Raw genomic sequence first — 13,635 nt, 5'->3', positions numbered from 1 at the left:
TTTTTTCGTCCTTTATTTCGACATGACGTTTTCTCTTCCTCTTCTTCCTGTGTTTTTTTTTCTTCTGTTCAGAGCCTCTTCTTTTCACTTTCGCTCATTTCACCAGGTTGTTTAGGTTTCTTTAGCATGTTGTTTCATGATCTTGGTCTCGCTGGCTGCGAGTATGCCCAATCAGCTTATATGCCTGAACTCGGTCCGGAGATGAATGATCAACGGCATCAACAAAGACATGCCCTACCGTCGGCCAATTACACCTATACTTCAAAGCACTACACAGAAGCTCCTAAATACTACACCGAGGAACCATAGTACTACACCACACCTGTGCCGACATATTTAAGTAAACTTCAAGTATTCCTGTTGTGGAAAAACGATTAAATGTCTAAATAGGGTAGATATGGTCATCAGATGAACCGCAGTGTCTACTCTGCACCTGAATCCTACTACACAACGTCGGCTACGTATTATTCTCCTCCACCGACCACAACTTCCTGCTTCCTACTACCCAGTAAGCCCCGTTCGGAAACTAATCAAGAGTTTTGTCTTAAACAAATGTTTTGGATTTACAGGTTGATTATGGTTATAATGCCCAGAAGAAAAGGCAGACTCCTCAGGCTCCAGAATATTATGCTACGACTCCTTGTTATTGTCCACCAGCAACGACACCGGCGTCGTACTACCAGGTAAGGTTATCATAAGTATAAATGTGTTAAAGTCGCTAAAACATTCTGTGGTTTCTAGGAGTCATACCCGACTGTTGCCCCGTACACTACAACTGTTGTCGTTTACTACGCTTACTACCCTACTGAGACCTATACTACCACAGTTGCATATGCCGCGCGTAGCTAGTACTCGCCTCCGGTCTACACCACAGTTGCGCCGTATGTTTAACCAGTCTACTACGCCAATCCTGCTACAGTTTACTACACCACAGCTGCTCCTGCCTATTACACCGAGCCCAGTTACTACACCACCGAGGTTTACACCACAACCTACGCCGCTCCAAGCTACTATGCTCCTCCGGTTCACTACTCCTGCTCCGGTCTAGTATACCATGGAAGTTTATACCACAACCTATGCTGCTCCAAGCTACTATGCTCCTCCAGCTTACACCGAGGCTCCGTATTACACCACTGCTGCACCGGTCTACTACACCGAGGCTCCTTACTACACCACCACAACTGCCGCCCCTGTATACTACACTGAGGCTCCTACTACACTGCTGCTCCAGTTTACTACACTGAAGCTCCTTACTACACAACTGCTGCTCCGGTTTACTACACCGAGGCTCCTTATTATACAACGGCTGTCCCTGCCTACTACTCTGAACCGACCTACTACACAACTGAGGCGTACACCACAACCACAGCAGCATAAAAATACGAAGCTCCCACTTACGCTCCACCTAGCAATTATTCTCCTCCAGTCTATGCGTCTATTAATAGCTCTAAAATGTAAAACTTTTTACCCTGGAATTGTTATTTCGAATATCTTTTTCAGAGAATCTTTATGTTAATAGTCATAGATTATGTTATTGCCATCGGTATTAACTTATGGTGATTGTATTCAAAACTTAAGGAGAGATCCAGCTGTTCAGTCATGTCAAGTAATTAGACAAACATTTAATCAACTTAGAACTGAAAGCTTATAGATTCATGGAAACGTGGCCTCTCCGATATTAGTAGGAAGACCCAGAATTTCCTTTACTACATGATGGCGACCGTTACTGCTGAGTACGGCTTAACCGTTGTGATCTTCGTTGATCTTCAGTCGGAAGTGTGGTATAATTTTGCTAGACATTGTTTTAAATTGTTGTACTTATTGCAGTGACCGTGACTCTCCCCAGGTGAAATAGTCAAAATGAACAGTTGAGACTCGTTATTCTCCAAAGGTCCTACTTCAGCGCTGTGAAAGAGGATGGGTCCTTCCTGTTTTGGTATATTGATTAATGGAAATTTTAAATTTAACTTTTCTGATATTTTATATTTTTACTTGTTTCACTGATGTTGACGCAAAATCCGTGAGCAGATCCGGTTCCTCTGTCACGAAGAATGGCCTGAGTGTCGACCAAATTCCGAGCGCTAAGCCGCGCTAAGCATCGCCCTTGTCAGGAAATGATCGGCACGAAGTGAATCGGGCCACCTCTTCCACCTGTGGTTGCTGGAAACGGACAAGGATCCGCTGTCGCTCAGCTCCATGGGATTGATTGAGATCCGCGTCGGGATGGACGAGGCCGGATCGAATGACGTCCAGTCTCAGGTGGCTATCCGTTTTCAGTAATACGCCACCTATCGATCACGTCCAACTGGGTGAGAATCCCCCGATTTCAGAACGCTCCCTCCGTCAAAGATCCGCTATTCAAATCTGTCACACTAAAAAGTATTTGACCGGAATTAGTTAGTTTGAATTTAAATTTAAGCCCGTTTTTTCATCAAATTAACCAAAGTTTTGCCGCTAGATGGCCTGTGTTATTTTTTTTTGCGCTAGTCGTACATGGTTGGACGATAGTGGATGATTACAAATAACATTCTATTAGACATTCGTATAGCCTAATGGCTAAGGCGTCTGAACAAGCAGTTTAACATGGTGAAATCTATAGTACGCCCGCCCGTATACCTTTCTGCAGTTGTACCTTGGGGTGGTTAGAGGCTGTATTAATACGAAACGTGGTATCTGTCTATCCGACGATATACTTTCGAAATCGCAGGGAAATAAGATTTGAATCCTGTGACATAAAGTTCGGGTTATTGTAGATGAACAGTGATTGGATAAATTATCGTTTTTTAATTATCATTTAGATTTAAAATTTATTTCCAAATAGAAATCTTCAAAAACATATTTTATAGAGTTGTAAGATTTTAAAATATATTTTAATTTTATATAGTTTGTTTCACAGAAGATGTCGGGGACGAATCTGAGTCATCCATGCCAGTTGTTCAATACCTGTTACGCGCAAAAGTTTTTATAAATTCATATTCATTTTTTTATTGTCTATAATAGTAGGCTATAACTGAGAGGTGGGAGCGTTTTTTAGCCTGGAAAAAATATAGTTTCTATCGGGATGCTGTTCGTGATCCAGCAGGTTGATGAGCGTCAAGATGCCCAAGTTGGAGTTGATTTTGAAGGCTCCGTACGGCCATTGGTTTGTCAAAGTGTATTACTGGATGGGCTTTGGCAGCAACAGCAACATTCCAATACCAACAACATGCACCAAAAAGATTCGTGATCCCGATGGTCAACGCTCTGGATCGACGGATAGACGCAACCAATCGTGGCCGAATGCTAAACAGCCGAATGCCAACGCAAGCTCCCCAGAGTCCCATGCGTTACCAAAATGCTTAACGTGTTAAGTAATCTTAAAGTAGGCCTACTGAAAAAGGGGTAAAATAAATATCCTAAAGCTGCTATGCATAAATCGTGTAAAACCCAAAGACTAGGACTATTAGCCATTAATATTTTGATCCGTTTTAATCACCATCAGTATCAGAAAAATCCTATCAGAAGAACTAGTAACCCTGACAACGTAAATTCTAACCGCATCACTAAATATACTTTATCAAAAGCAAAATCTCGGCTTAAGTTCCAAAACATCAAAATAATATAAGCAATCTAGAAAACTTAACATCCAAACATTCAGTTGGAGCCTCACTTAACTGCACCTAAAAATAATTAAAAAAACTAGCAGCGCGTTTACTTCCGGTGAGACCATTATAAAATCTTTGACCATTGATGCGAAAAAAAATAATACTACCATACACTTGCCCGTTCAAACACATCTACTAGATCTCTAGATCTAGATGTCATCTAGAGAAAGCATGAAGCAAATTTCACTTACCAGCAGGAGTGTGTGCTGCTGTCTCTGCATTGGAATTTCGATGATTTTTCTTCTTCAACTTCAACCCATTCTCCGGTTTGCCGGAGCACATAAATGGTTGCAGGAAGGCGGATGTTCTGTTATCTGTCCATTGGCCGCCAAACTGCCGTTCCCGTATTCCGGCAAACAGCATAGTTAACTGGAAATCGAAAATAAAATGACAGTGATTGTATATAGACTTTTTTAGAACAATCGCCGACTTTCAATGATAAATTCACACCAGTTCTCTCAAATATATTTACCAATACATTTATAAATTACCCTAGGCTACGGTAAGATATAAAATGCTTGACAACAGCCAGTAGCCTACTTGGCGAAATCAATAAATTGAAACTTAACAGCCCACAAAACAAAACTCAAATGTGACCTTAAAATGAATAGACATTTTTGAATGCGGTGATGTTTGAAAAATTGACCATAAGGGAGTCACAACTATTAAAATGTGCTGAAACTTTCACCTCACATGGCTACTTTTTCTTATATAGTCGATGGTCAAGGTTGTCTATGCTGCCAAGGCAGAATCAAACTTTTTGTTTTCTGAACTGGCGGTCAAAATTAGAAAACCAAATGAATTAAAAAAATACACGCCCTACTTTGCTTTGAAATAGCAAGGAGAGAGAGCATCCGCCATTGTGTGTGTGTAGGGCTTGTTATACTAATTATCGCTTGAACATGTAATGTATACGATAATTCCATAGTATAGCAATGGGTTGGGTGGTATGCACTGGGTCACCACGGCCAGCTCTAGTCTACGGTTTACATAAGATAATACGTCTCAGGATATACGGATCTGAATCTAGCACAAATATCCCTCACATAATCGCATTTATCAAGAGGTTGCCCACATGATACACCCGGCGGTATATCATGACACGGCCAACATTAGTTGTCGGTGGAAACCATGCGTTTATGATCACTGAAGATATACGTCTAGCCCGTATAGAGCGCTGCGCCCAACTTTTGCTACACACATTCATTCAACACGACGGAACAAGGCATTTTAGGACACTTTGCTCTGCCAGATAAACAGCGCCAGTTTCCGATTACTCCACATTTCATTCGCCTTTTGCGCTGAGGATTATTGGACGAAACATCCCTCAGCAACTCTCCCGAGTTCCCTCTCCAGCACGGGGGTCGGGGTAGATATTACATCTGATGCCACAGTGGCGCCATAGTGGGTATATAGCCAAACAACAATGTTATACCAGGGGTTCGAACCCTGGTCTCAAAGTGCACCTCTGCACTTATCCCCAATTAGGCCTAACGCCTTAACCAATACACCCACTCACCCCATGTTTATATGTAATAACTATACATAATTATAAAATCAAAAAGAAAATGTTTTTAAATTTCAGCATTTCAGCCATTTCAGCAGACATGTGTATCGATGATTAATCGATACTAGTAAAATTTTAACACACATCGTGAAAAAAAATCTGCGATTAATTTAAAAAGATGCACACGTCCAAAGTGTTCTGGCAATAGTCGATGGCCGCCGACCCACATCCTATTCTGGCAGTTAATTGTGCAACTTCATTTTTCTTAATTTCTTTTTTTTTCCAACTTAATTGAATTTTGGTAGAAATTCTTTCAGTTATTCCTTGAATTCAATATTTTTGCCACTTAACTTTATTCATAAAAATGTTTAGTTCCTATTTCGCCCTAAAAAATATGGCCGCCCGACCCGAATAGATTTTAATTGAGTACCTAATTAAATTTTTGAAAATATTACCGCCAGCTGGCTACTTTATAAGCGACTGCTGACTGCGAACTAGTGAAAAAAGGTGATATTAAAAATAATGCTGAAGAAACATTTAACAAATGCTATGGTATTAGGCTAATTAAGCTTCTTTTTTCGGCGTACTTTTATCCGCTTTTATCGGGAATAATATTAACACTGGCAGTATTCGTTAACTTCTTCTGGCTTATTTAATTCTCTCTCTTTCACCTTCTTTCACCTTTTCTCCTTTTGATAATTTTCGACATAACAAGATCAAGATTCCCTACCACACTTTTGTGATTTTGGCATCAACAGTGGTCCCTCTAACTGATAGACATATTTGACATCTTCTGTTTTCCGCTGTTTTCATTTCTTTCGAAAATAGGAAAAAGTAGATAGGTGAGACGCGAGAGCTCTGCTGGTCGGGAGTAAACAACAATGACAATAAGGATGAGAGCCAATATATAAAATTGTTGAAACAGAGCTGCACCCTGCCTTCATGAATAATCAAGCAAAAATATACACAGTGAAAGGACGGCGAGCGAGTCTCACACACGAAAACACTCGATAGAGATTCCCGACTCTCGGGATTTTTCCGAGCCAGCTTCACCTGCTAAACTCTAAAAATAATCACTCAACACGCCGCGAATGATACATCACGAATGTGTACAGCGCGTATGTACGGGTAGTATTATTGTTATGTCTCCGAGCACGTGAATCTCACACGTCTGGACGACAAAATGGAGCTTCTTTTTTCTACAATGTCAAAGTTTCTAAGGTAAGTGGGGGGAGAAATCGCTTACCTGGATGAAGAGAAAGACGAGTGAACTGGGCTGTGGCTTTCGTTCAAGTGGCAGGGCTCGGTGGAACGTGAGTTTTATCAGTTGGGAGAAAAAAGAAGGGCTCGCTAGCTGGCTGGCTGGCGGCTTCTACACCCAGTCGTATAACTACACAGACTGCCGATAACTTTTTGCTTCTCGTGTGCTTTGATCCTCCTGACTTTCATCATAGGTTTCCTCTTTCGACCAAAGTTCTCATTCTTTCTCTTTCTCTCTTCCTGGACGTAGGGTTTTTATACATTCCTCTTTTTTTTACACTCCCTTTTGATTATTTGTTCGGTGACTTGAGCAGACTCGTGACGCAGCTAAAGCGGGAATACGACACCATCGGTCCACACACACACACACAAAACCTTTCATTGAACAACCTCCAGTCTCTCTGGTGCTGCTCAGTACAGTAACACCAGCGACTTCATTTTAAAAAGAAAAGAAAAGATAAAGTATTTAAATAGATAAGGGAACAAATCTAGCGGATCTAATTTATTCCAACAAGCAGAAGCTTGATTAGCTCATTCATTTCTAGCCTTCATGAACGATCGCCTCACGACGTGCTGTCATTTCGATCATTGTCTCGTTCAATAGTTTTTTTATTTTCATAATAACGATATTTTCCTGGAGCTTTTTATTATTTTCCTGTGTATTTATTTACCTTTTTAGCATTCAAGAATTATTCCTTGACGAAATTTAGAAATCTAGCAACTCTGCACTACAATTCAAGTCCGATAGACAACAGCTGGTATCGATACCTTATTTGTTATTTCAACTGTCTTGGATGAAAACATGAAATCCAAAATGAAAACATGTTAGGTTAATAACAACAGTCAGTAGAAAACAGAATCGGGAAAAAAGAAATACTTTTTACGTCAAAAATCGACATATCAAAGGCAAGCGAGTGTTTTAGAGGAAAGCTATTGAGAAGAAGACAGAATAGAAAGCAACTTTTTGCGATTTGTCAGTTTTGTCTTCAAGTAGCTACGCAGTTCTCTTGTATTTCTTGACCATTAGAATCACATTTGTCTTTCTATAGTGAACAAACGAAAAATGTCTGACTCTGAGAAAGCTAAAGTGAAAGATGGAAACCTCCCAGCTAGTGAGTATTGTTTCTGTTCCAAGTCAGTTCCTGTTGTTGCTATGTTATGTCATGGTTACATGCAAGTTTATGTTGTTTTGCATCGGAATGTTTCAATTTATCTACAACCTGTTCTTTGTTACTGGTACATTGATTGTGATGTTTATCTCTTTTTGCAGTGAATGTTGGAGAAACAAGGATTCCACTTTCAAACCATCACGAAAAAAAAGCTGTGGCACCTAAAGTTATTGAAGTGACTGAAGAGTTTGAAAAGTCTGAAGAGTTGGAAGAGTCTGAAGATAACGAGAGGTAAAAAACTCCATTTCCTTAAATTTCACACGACTACATTTAATTATTTTTTCAGGTGCAAGACTGTGGTAATTTCTGGAGCACGGGTCAAAGGAAAAAAGGTTTTCTCTCCCAAAGCTTCCATCTTCCTGGGAGCACAGTCTGAATTGAATGCTGGACTCGTAGTGGAAGTTGGAGGAAATAAGGTTCCACTTCCAAAACATCGCAAAGGAAAAGCGGAGGCACGTAAATTTGTTAAAGAGTCTGAAGAGTCCAAAGGATCTGAAGAGAAAGAGAGGTAAAAACCCTAATTTCCTTGAACTTCACATGACTACATTTTTTTTTTAGGCTTGAAACTGATGTGGTGATTTCTGAAGCACGAATCAAAGGAAAGGAGGTTTTCTCTCCCAAGTCTCCCACCTTACTGGGAACAAAAGCTGAGTTGGATCTTGGACTCAAAGTGAAAGTTGGAGGAAAAAAGCTTCCAAAACATCCCAAAGGAAAAGCTGAGGCACTTAAAGTTGTTAAAGAGTCCGAAGAGTCTGAAGAAGAAGAGAGGTAAAAACCCAGATTTCCTTGAATTTTAGATGACTACATTTACAAATTTTTCAGGCCCAAGTCTGTGGTTTCTGGAGCACGGGTCCAGGGAAAGCAGGTTTTATCTTCCAAGGCTTCCATCTTCCTGGGAAGAGAAGAAGGAGTAGATACCATCGAAACACTCTGCAGGGCATTTAATGCTGAACACCTAAAAAACCATATGCTGGATATTTTTCAAGATCTCAAAGGACGTCGCAACCTTACAACAGCGGCAGCTGCTGTCTTCATCTTTGTATATCGAAAAGAGAAGGGCATTTCCATCAAGCAAATTGCACCTGTTCTAAATGTAACCCCTCCGGTTACTCATTATCAACTTGGCGCTACTCTGAAAAAACTAGAAAGGTACCTCAAAGAGTTGCCTGAACCGCCTCAACTCACAAACAAATCAACAACCACATGTGAAGCTGGAAGTTCAAGATCCATCCCTGTAGTTCTCCACCATGCCCGTTCAGTTCTACCCAGCCTTAGAATCCACGATCCTTTCAAGTCGTCTGTGGAAATAACTGAACGGGTCTACAACATCACAAACAACATCGTTTCAATTTTTGATCGGCGGACCAAGCAAAGTTTCGACCGTCGCATCATCACCATCGCCGCAGGCTTCCTAGCATGGCAATCATGTCATTATTATGACAAGAACTTCAACAGCGAAGTGCCATTCAAAGAACTCATCGAACCAAATAAGAAAGGCTATTTTCAGAAGTATTTGACGTTAACTAACCTTGACATCGGCGATGGAACTGCCAACCACATCAAAAGGAGTGTCTTACAAATTTCGAAGGAATTGTTACCGCTCTTCCAACACATGACTTGGATTGAGAAAGAGGGTAAATGCACTAACGACATACCCAAGTATCTGGAGCAAATCTTTCAATTCCAAGATATTGCTATTGAAGCGTTGTACCAGGAAGAAGAGACGGCAAGGATCAATGAGCCCATCACTGCACCTGTTATACCAAGAGGTTTATATTGTTTTAACTTCTCTTTTTTGAAATTGTCTCTTTTATCCTACGCCTTGGTTATAATGTTTTTATTTTTTCAATTTTTTTATCGGAAGAACTAACCGCGGAAGAAGAAGCGATCTTGGATGCGCCCGATTTGAATGAAAACGATTTGCCAGATGCTGAATTACGCAAGTATTTTTTCTCAGAACGGGAACTGAATCCCTTGAACGTCAGTCTATCGTTGTCTGCCGACTTGGATTCGGAACTCGCCGAGCCGAACAAGAAAGGAAAAAAGAAACGATCGAAGTCTAAACCCACCGTTTAACCCCAAAGATGGCTTTTTTTGTCGCAATCTTTTCAACTTTATTTTATTGTTTAATTTACAAAATTCCAAACTTTTGAAAAAATTCCCGACACTCTCCCTTTTGTTATTTTCCGTACTTTTGTTACCGTCTGAACTGAACGCTTGGTTACTCAGCATGGAGAATATATTTTTCTAGAGAAAGGACGAAATTAAAAAAAAAAAAACAGCTGCAAATGTGTTTGTGAAGGGGAATCCCAGCCATTTACTTTAACTTTAAGGAGTCAAGCATCCGCTCTTCTTCCAACTTTTTTCGTCCTTTATTTCGACATGACGTTTTCTCTTCCTCTTCTTCCTGTGTTTTTTTTTCTTCTGTTCAGAGCCTCTTCTTTTCACTTTCGCTCGTTTCACCAGGTTATTTAGGTTTCTTTAGCATGTTGTTTCATGATCTTGGTCTCGCTGGCTGCGAGTATGCCCAATCAGCTTATATGCCTGAACTCGGTCCGGAGATGAATGATCAACGGCATCAACAAAGACATGCCCTACCGTCGGCCAATTACACCTATACTTCAAACTTTCAAAGCACTACACAGAAGCTCCTAAATACTATACCGAGGAACCATAGTACTACACCACACCTGTGCCGACATATTTAAGTAAACTTCAAGTATTCCTGTTGTGGAAAAACGATTAAATGTCTAAATAGGGTAGATATGGTCATCAGATGAACCGCAGTGTCTACTCCGCACCTGAATCCTGCTACACAACGTCGGCTACGTATTATTCTCCTCCACCGACCACAACTTCCTGCTTCCTACTACCCAGTAAGCCCCGTTCGGAAACTAATCAAGAGTTTTGTCTTAAACAATTGTTTTGGATTTACAGGTTGATTATGGTTATAATGCCCAGAAGAAAAGGCAGACTCCTCAGGCTCCAGCATATTATGCTACGACTCCTTGTTATTGTCCACCAGCAACAACACCGGCGTCGTACTATCAGGTAAGGTTATCATAAGTATAAATGTGTTAAAGTCGCTAAAACATTCTGTGGTTTCTAGGAGTCATACCCGACTGTTGCCCCGTACACTACAACTGTTGTCGTTTTCTACGCTTACTACCCTACTGAGACCTACTATACTACCACAGTTGCATATGCCGCGCGTAGCTAGTACTCGCCTCCGGTCTACACCACAGTTGCGCCGTATGTTTAACCAGTCTACTACGCCAATCCTGCTATAGTTTACTACACCACAGCTGCTCCTGCCTATTACACCGAGCCCAGTTACTACACCACCAAGGTTTACACCACAACCTACGCCGCTCCAAGCTACTATGCTCCTCCGGTTTACACTACTCCTGTTCCGGTCTACTATTCCACGGAAGTTTATACCACAACCTATGCTGCTCCATGCTACTATGCTCCTCCAGCTTACACCGAGGCTCCGTATTACACCACTGCTGCACCGGTCTACTACACCGAGGCTCCTTACTACACCACCACAACTGCCGCCCCTGTATACTACACTGAGGCTCCTACTACACTGCTGCTCCAGTTTACTACACTGAAGCTCCTTACTACACAACTGCTGCTCCGGTTTACTACGCCGAGGCTCCTTATTATACAACGGCTGCCCCTGCCTACTACTCTGAACCGGCCTACTACACAACTGAAGCGTACACCACAACCACAGCAGCATAAAAATACGAAGCCCCCACTTGTCGTTGGAACTTCAACGAAAACAACCACACTAGAACCCCAATATTTTATCAAAAATACCCGACAATACTACGCGACAATAGAACTCCAATGAGCTGTGACTGAGGAACCAACTTAGGATTCAAAAACTCATTACCAGATGTCGCTAGTGTTGCCCTTGTTGTTGTTACATCGTTAAACGAGCCAAAATGGCCGAAACAAATTGTAGCTTATTTATACTTATATTCCTGTGATTCAATTACCAAATTGAACTTCGTATCTGATGTAGGTTTATTTTGACCTAACTTCCTTTTGTTTATACTGTACCAACTTATTTCTTTCAAATTCTAGATGCATTATGCATACATGCATACTGTCAGTCACTTTCCATCCAATAGACCCATGCTGTCAGAAGCCTAAAGGCTGAAACTAATGTTTGATACCCACAGGTAGCGGAATACAAATGTGCCGAGATAAGGTATTTCCCCATTTTTACTGCTACCACAGACTACGAATTCGTAGTCTCTGCTGCTACTAGACCATTACAATTCATATTTTCTTATAACATAGGTATCCTTCCGTGTGAACCATAGGATCTTTTCTGAATCTTGCAATTTTTGATGGCGTGCCCTGCAACAGCATGTTTGTTGTCATTCATTTGTTTACTTCTGTTTAGAAGGCAACCCAGCTAAAGGATAGGTAAGTTTTATTTCTCGATAAGTAAATTTGTGTAAATTTGAAAATTATATGAGAATTTCCTTGTCCCATTCCCACTTAGAGTTTCAGAGACATGAAGCATGTGAAGTGAATATCCTGCCATTTGTATGAACGTGGTACCAGATCTGCTTGATGAAAGTCAAATGCCTTACTAAATTCATTACCCATAGGATAAGGGTAAGCATCAATACCACCTATTACCACATTACTGCAATACTTCATGATTCATACACTTTCTTTAGCATCAGGAGATGTATCTCAACATTTGGAGTAATGCTGTTGGTTGCTGTGAATTCCATTTTTACGGTTTTTTTCATCATAACAATTCAGTTTGCTTCTTAGAAAAGGTAAAGATTGATCTGATTTTTTCATTGTTATATTTTCATTAATGTATCATTTTTTTTTTTTACAGAGCATGCAGTTTCTTTATGGAATGGTGTGGTCCTGGCACGGACATTCTTGTGCCAATGCTGACCTTTGTCCATGACCGAAGAAGGACTTCCACCAATGTTCTTCTCCACACTTATCTTTGTGACGCATGCTCATCTAGCTTTACTGCTTCTAAACACAATTTGTTTGACTTCACTGGCGACTTCGCGAGTTTCTGGACCACTTCAGTGATCACCTCCGTCCGCTGTTACACACCTGCAGTCACTCACCACAGGATTATGCCCAGGTACCCAACAATTGACTTATTTTCGTAGGTTATCTCATAATAGTCTAGTTGCGTTAAACTCTGTCTGTGTAATACTTTCCAAAATCAGGGCCTTCTTACGCGCAAACGAAGTTTTACTTGGGCGTTTCTTTTTTCTAACGCTAGATGGCTTTTCGATAATTTTAGCTGTCAAAACAGTCAATTTCCGTTACTTTGAACATCTTTTTAAGCATTAATCGACAGTTATTTTGTTGAAATATTTAGTGAAAACCGACGATAACTATTCCAGCAACAAAGCTCACCTGTTAAATTTTCGATAACTGATTTTTTTTCTACTTCTGGTTTTCTCATTTCAGTCAGTAGTTCAGTAAATATTCATTCGAAGCACAAAAAAACCACATATTTGTGATCCTCGTCAAATTTGTGGTAAAGTTCATGTTTTTATTTGTACGTACGCGTACTTCCGGTTTTGAGAATTATCCTGAACTATACTACTGAACGACTCCCGTTTGGGAGTCGAACAAACTGGAACGAGTTACGTGCCCAATTTCGGTTCCCCTCGGACCATCGAAGGACACGTCATCAATTGCATCTTCAAACCGTTCGTCACCCGACTCACGGCCTCGTTGAAATTCCTCAAGTCATCCGAGAATGTCGTAAGTGTTTTTGATCCTGATACATTTCATCGAAATTGTTTGGCTTCATAATAATTGATTGGGTTTAAGGCGCTGTATTGCGATGTTCGCCAATTGCTGGCCTACATCAAAGACGTCCACGGCGGAATCTTCCGGCGGGTGTTGCTCAGTGGACTGTTGGATTCGGCCGCACGTTGGAACAACCGCAAGACACTCCGCCCGAAAACAGTGGCTATTTCAAGTATAAGAAACCGAGAAATTCATTCAAATTTATTCCAAAATTCAATTGTTTTTCCCCCCA

At 40.8% G+C, this 13,635-nt stretch overlaps 1 protein-coding gene and 2 long non-coding RNA genes across 3 annotated transcripts; 2 read left to right on the top strand and 1 right to left on the bottom strand.

The window, feature by feature from the left end:
• The first annotated feature begins 428 nt into the window (after window positions 1-428).
• On the top strand, window positions 429-768 carry LOC124193717. The gene is made up of 3 exons (XR_006874411.1): window positions 429-508; window positions 570-683; window positions 742-768. It is a non-coding gene; the product is annotated as an uncharacterized LOC124193717 (long non-coding RNA).
• Window positions 769-1,526: 758 nt separating this feature from the next.
• LOC124193719 lies at window positions 1,527-4,013 on the bottom strand. Its single transcript, XR_006874412.1, has 3 exons — window positions 3,836-4,013; window positions 1,993-2,372; window positions 1,527-1,928 (listed from the first exon to the last, which is right to left on the bottom strand). It is a non-coding gene; the product is annotated as an uncharacterized LOC124193719 (long non-coding RNA).
• Window positions 4,014-8,437: 4,424 nt separating this feature from the next.
• On the top strand, window positions 8,438-10,007 carry LOC124193715. The gene is made up of 2 exons (XM_046587685.1): window positions 8,438-9,349; window positions 9,445-10,007. The coding sequence occupies exons 1-2, from the start codon at window positions 8,548-8,550 to the stop codon at window positions 9,654-9,656; spliced, it is 1,014 nt and encodes a 337-aa protein (XP_046443641.1). The 5' UTR covers window positions 8,438-8,547; the 3' UTR covers window positions 9,657-10,007.
• The last annotated feature ends 3,628 nt before the right edge of the window (window positions 10,008-13,635 follow it).

Source organism: Daphnia pulex, chromosome 5 (genome assembly GCF_021134715.1).
Source record: "Daphnia pulex isolate KAP4 chromosome 5, ASM2113471v1".
NCBI classification, from domain to species: Eukaryota; Metazoa; Arthropoda; class Branchiopoda; order Diplostraca; family Daphniidae; genus Daphnia; species Daphnia pulex.
The sequence above is the reverse complement of the archived record's forward strand: the minus strand, read 5'-3'. Positions and strand labels throughout refer to the sequence as shown.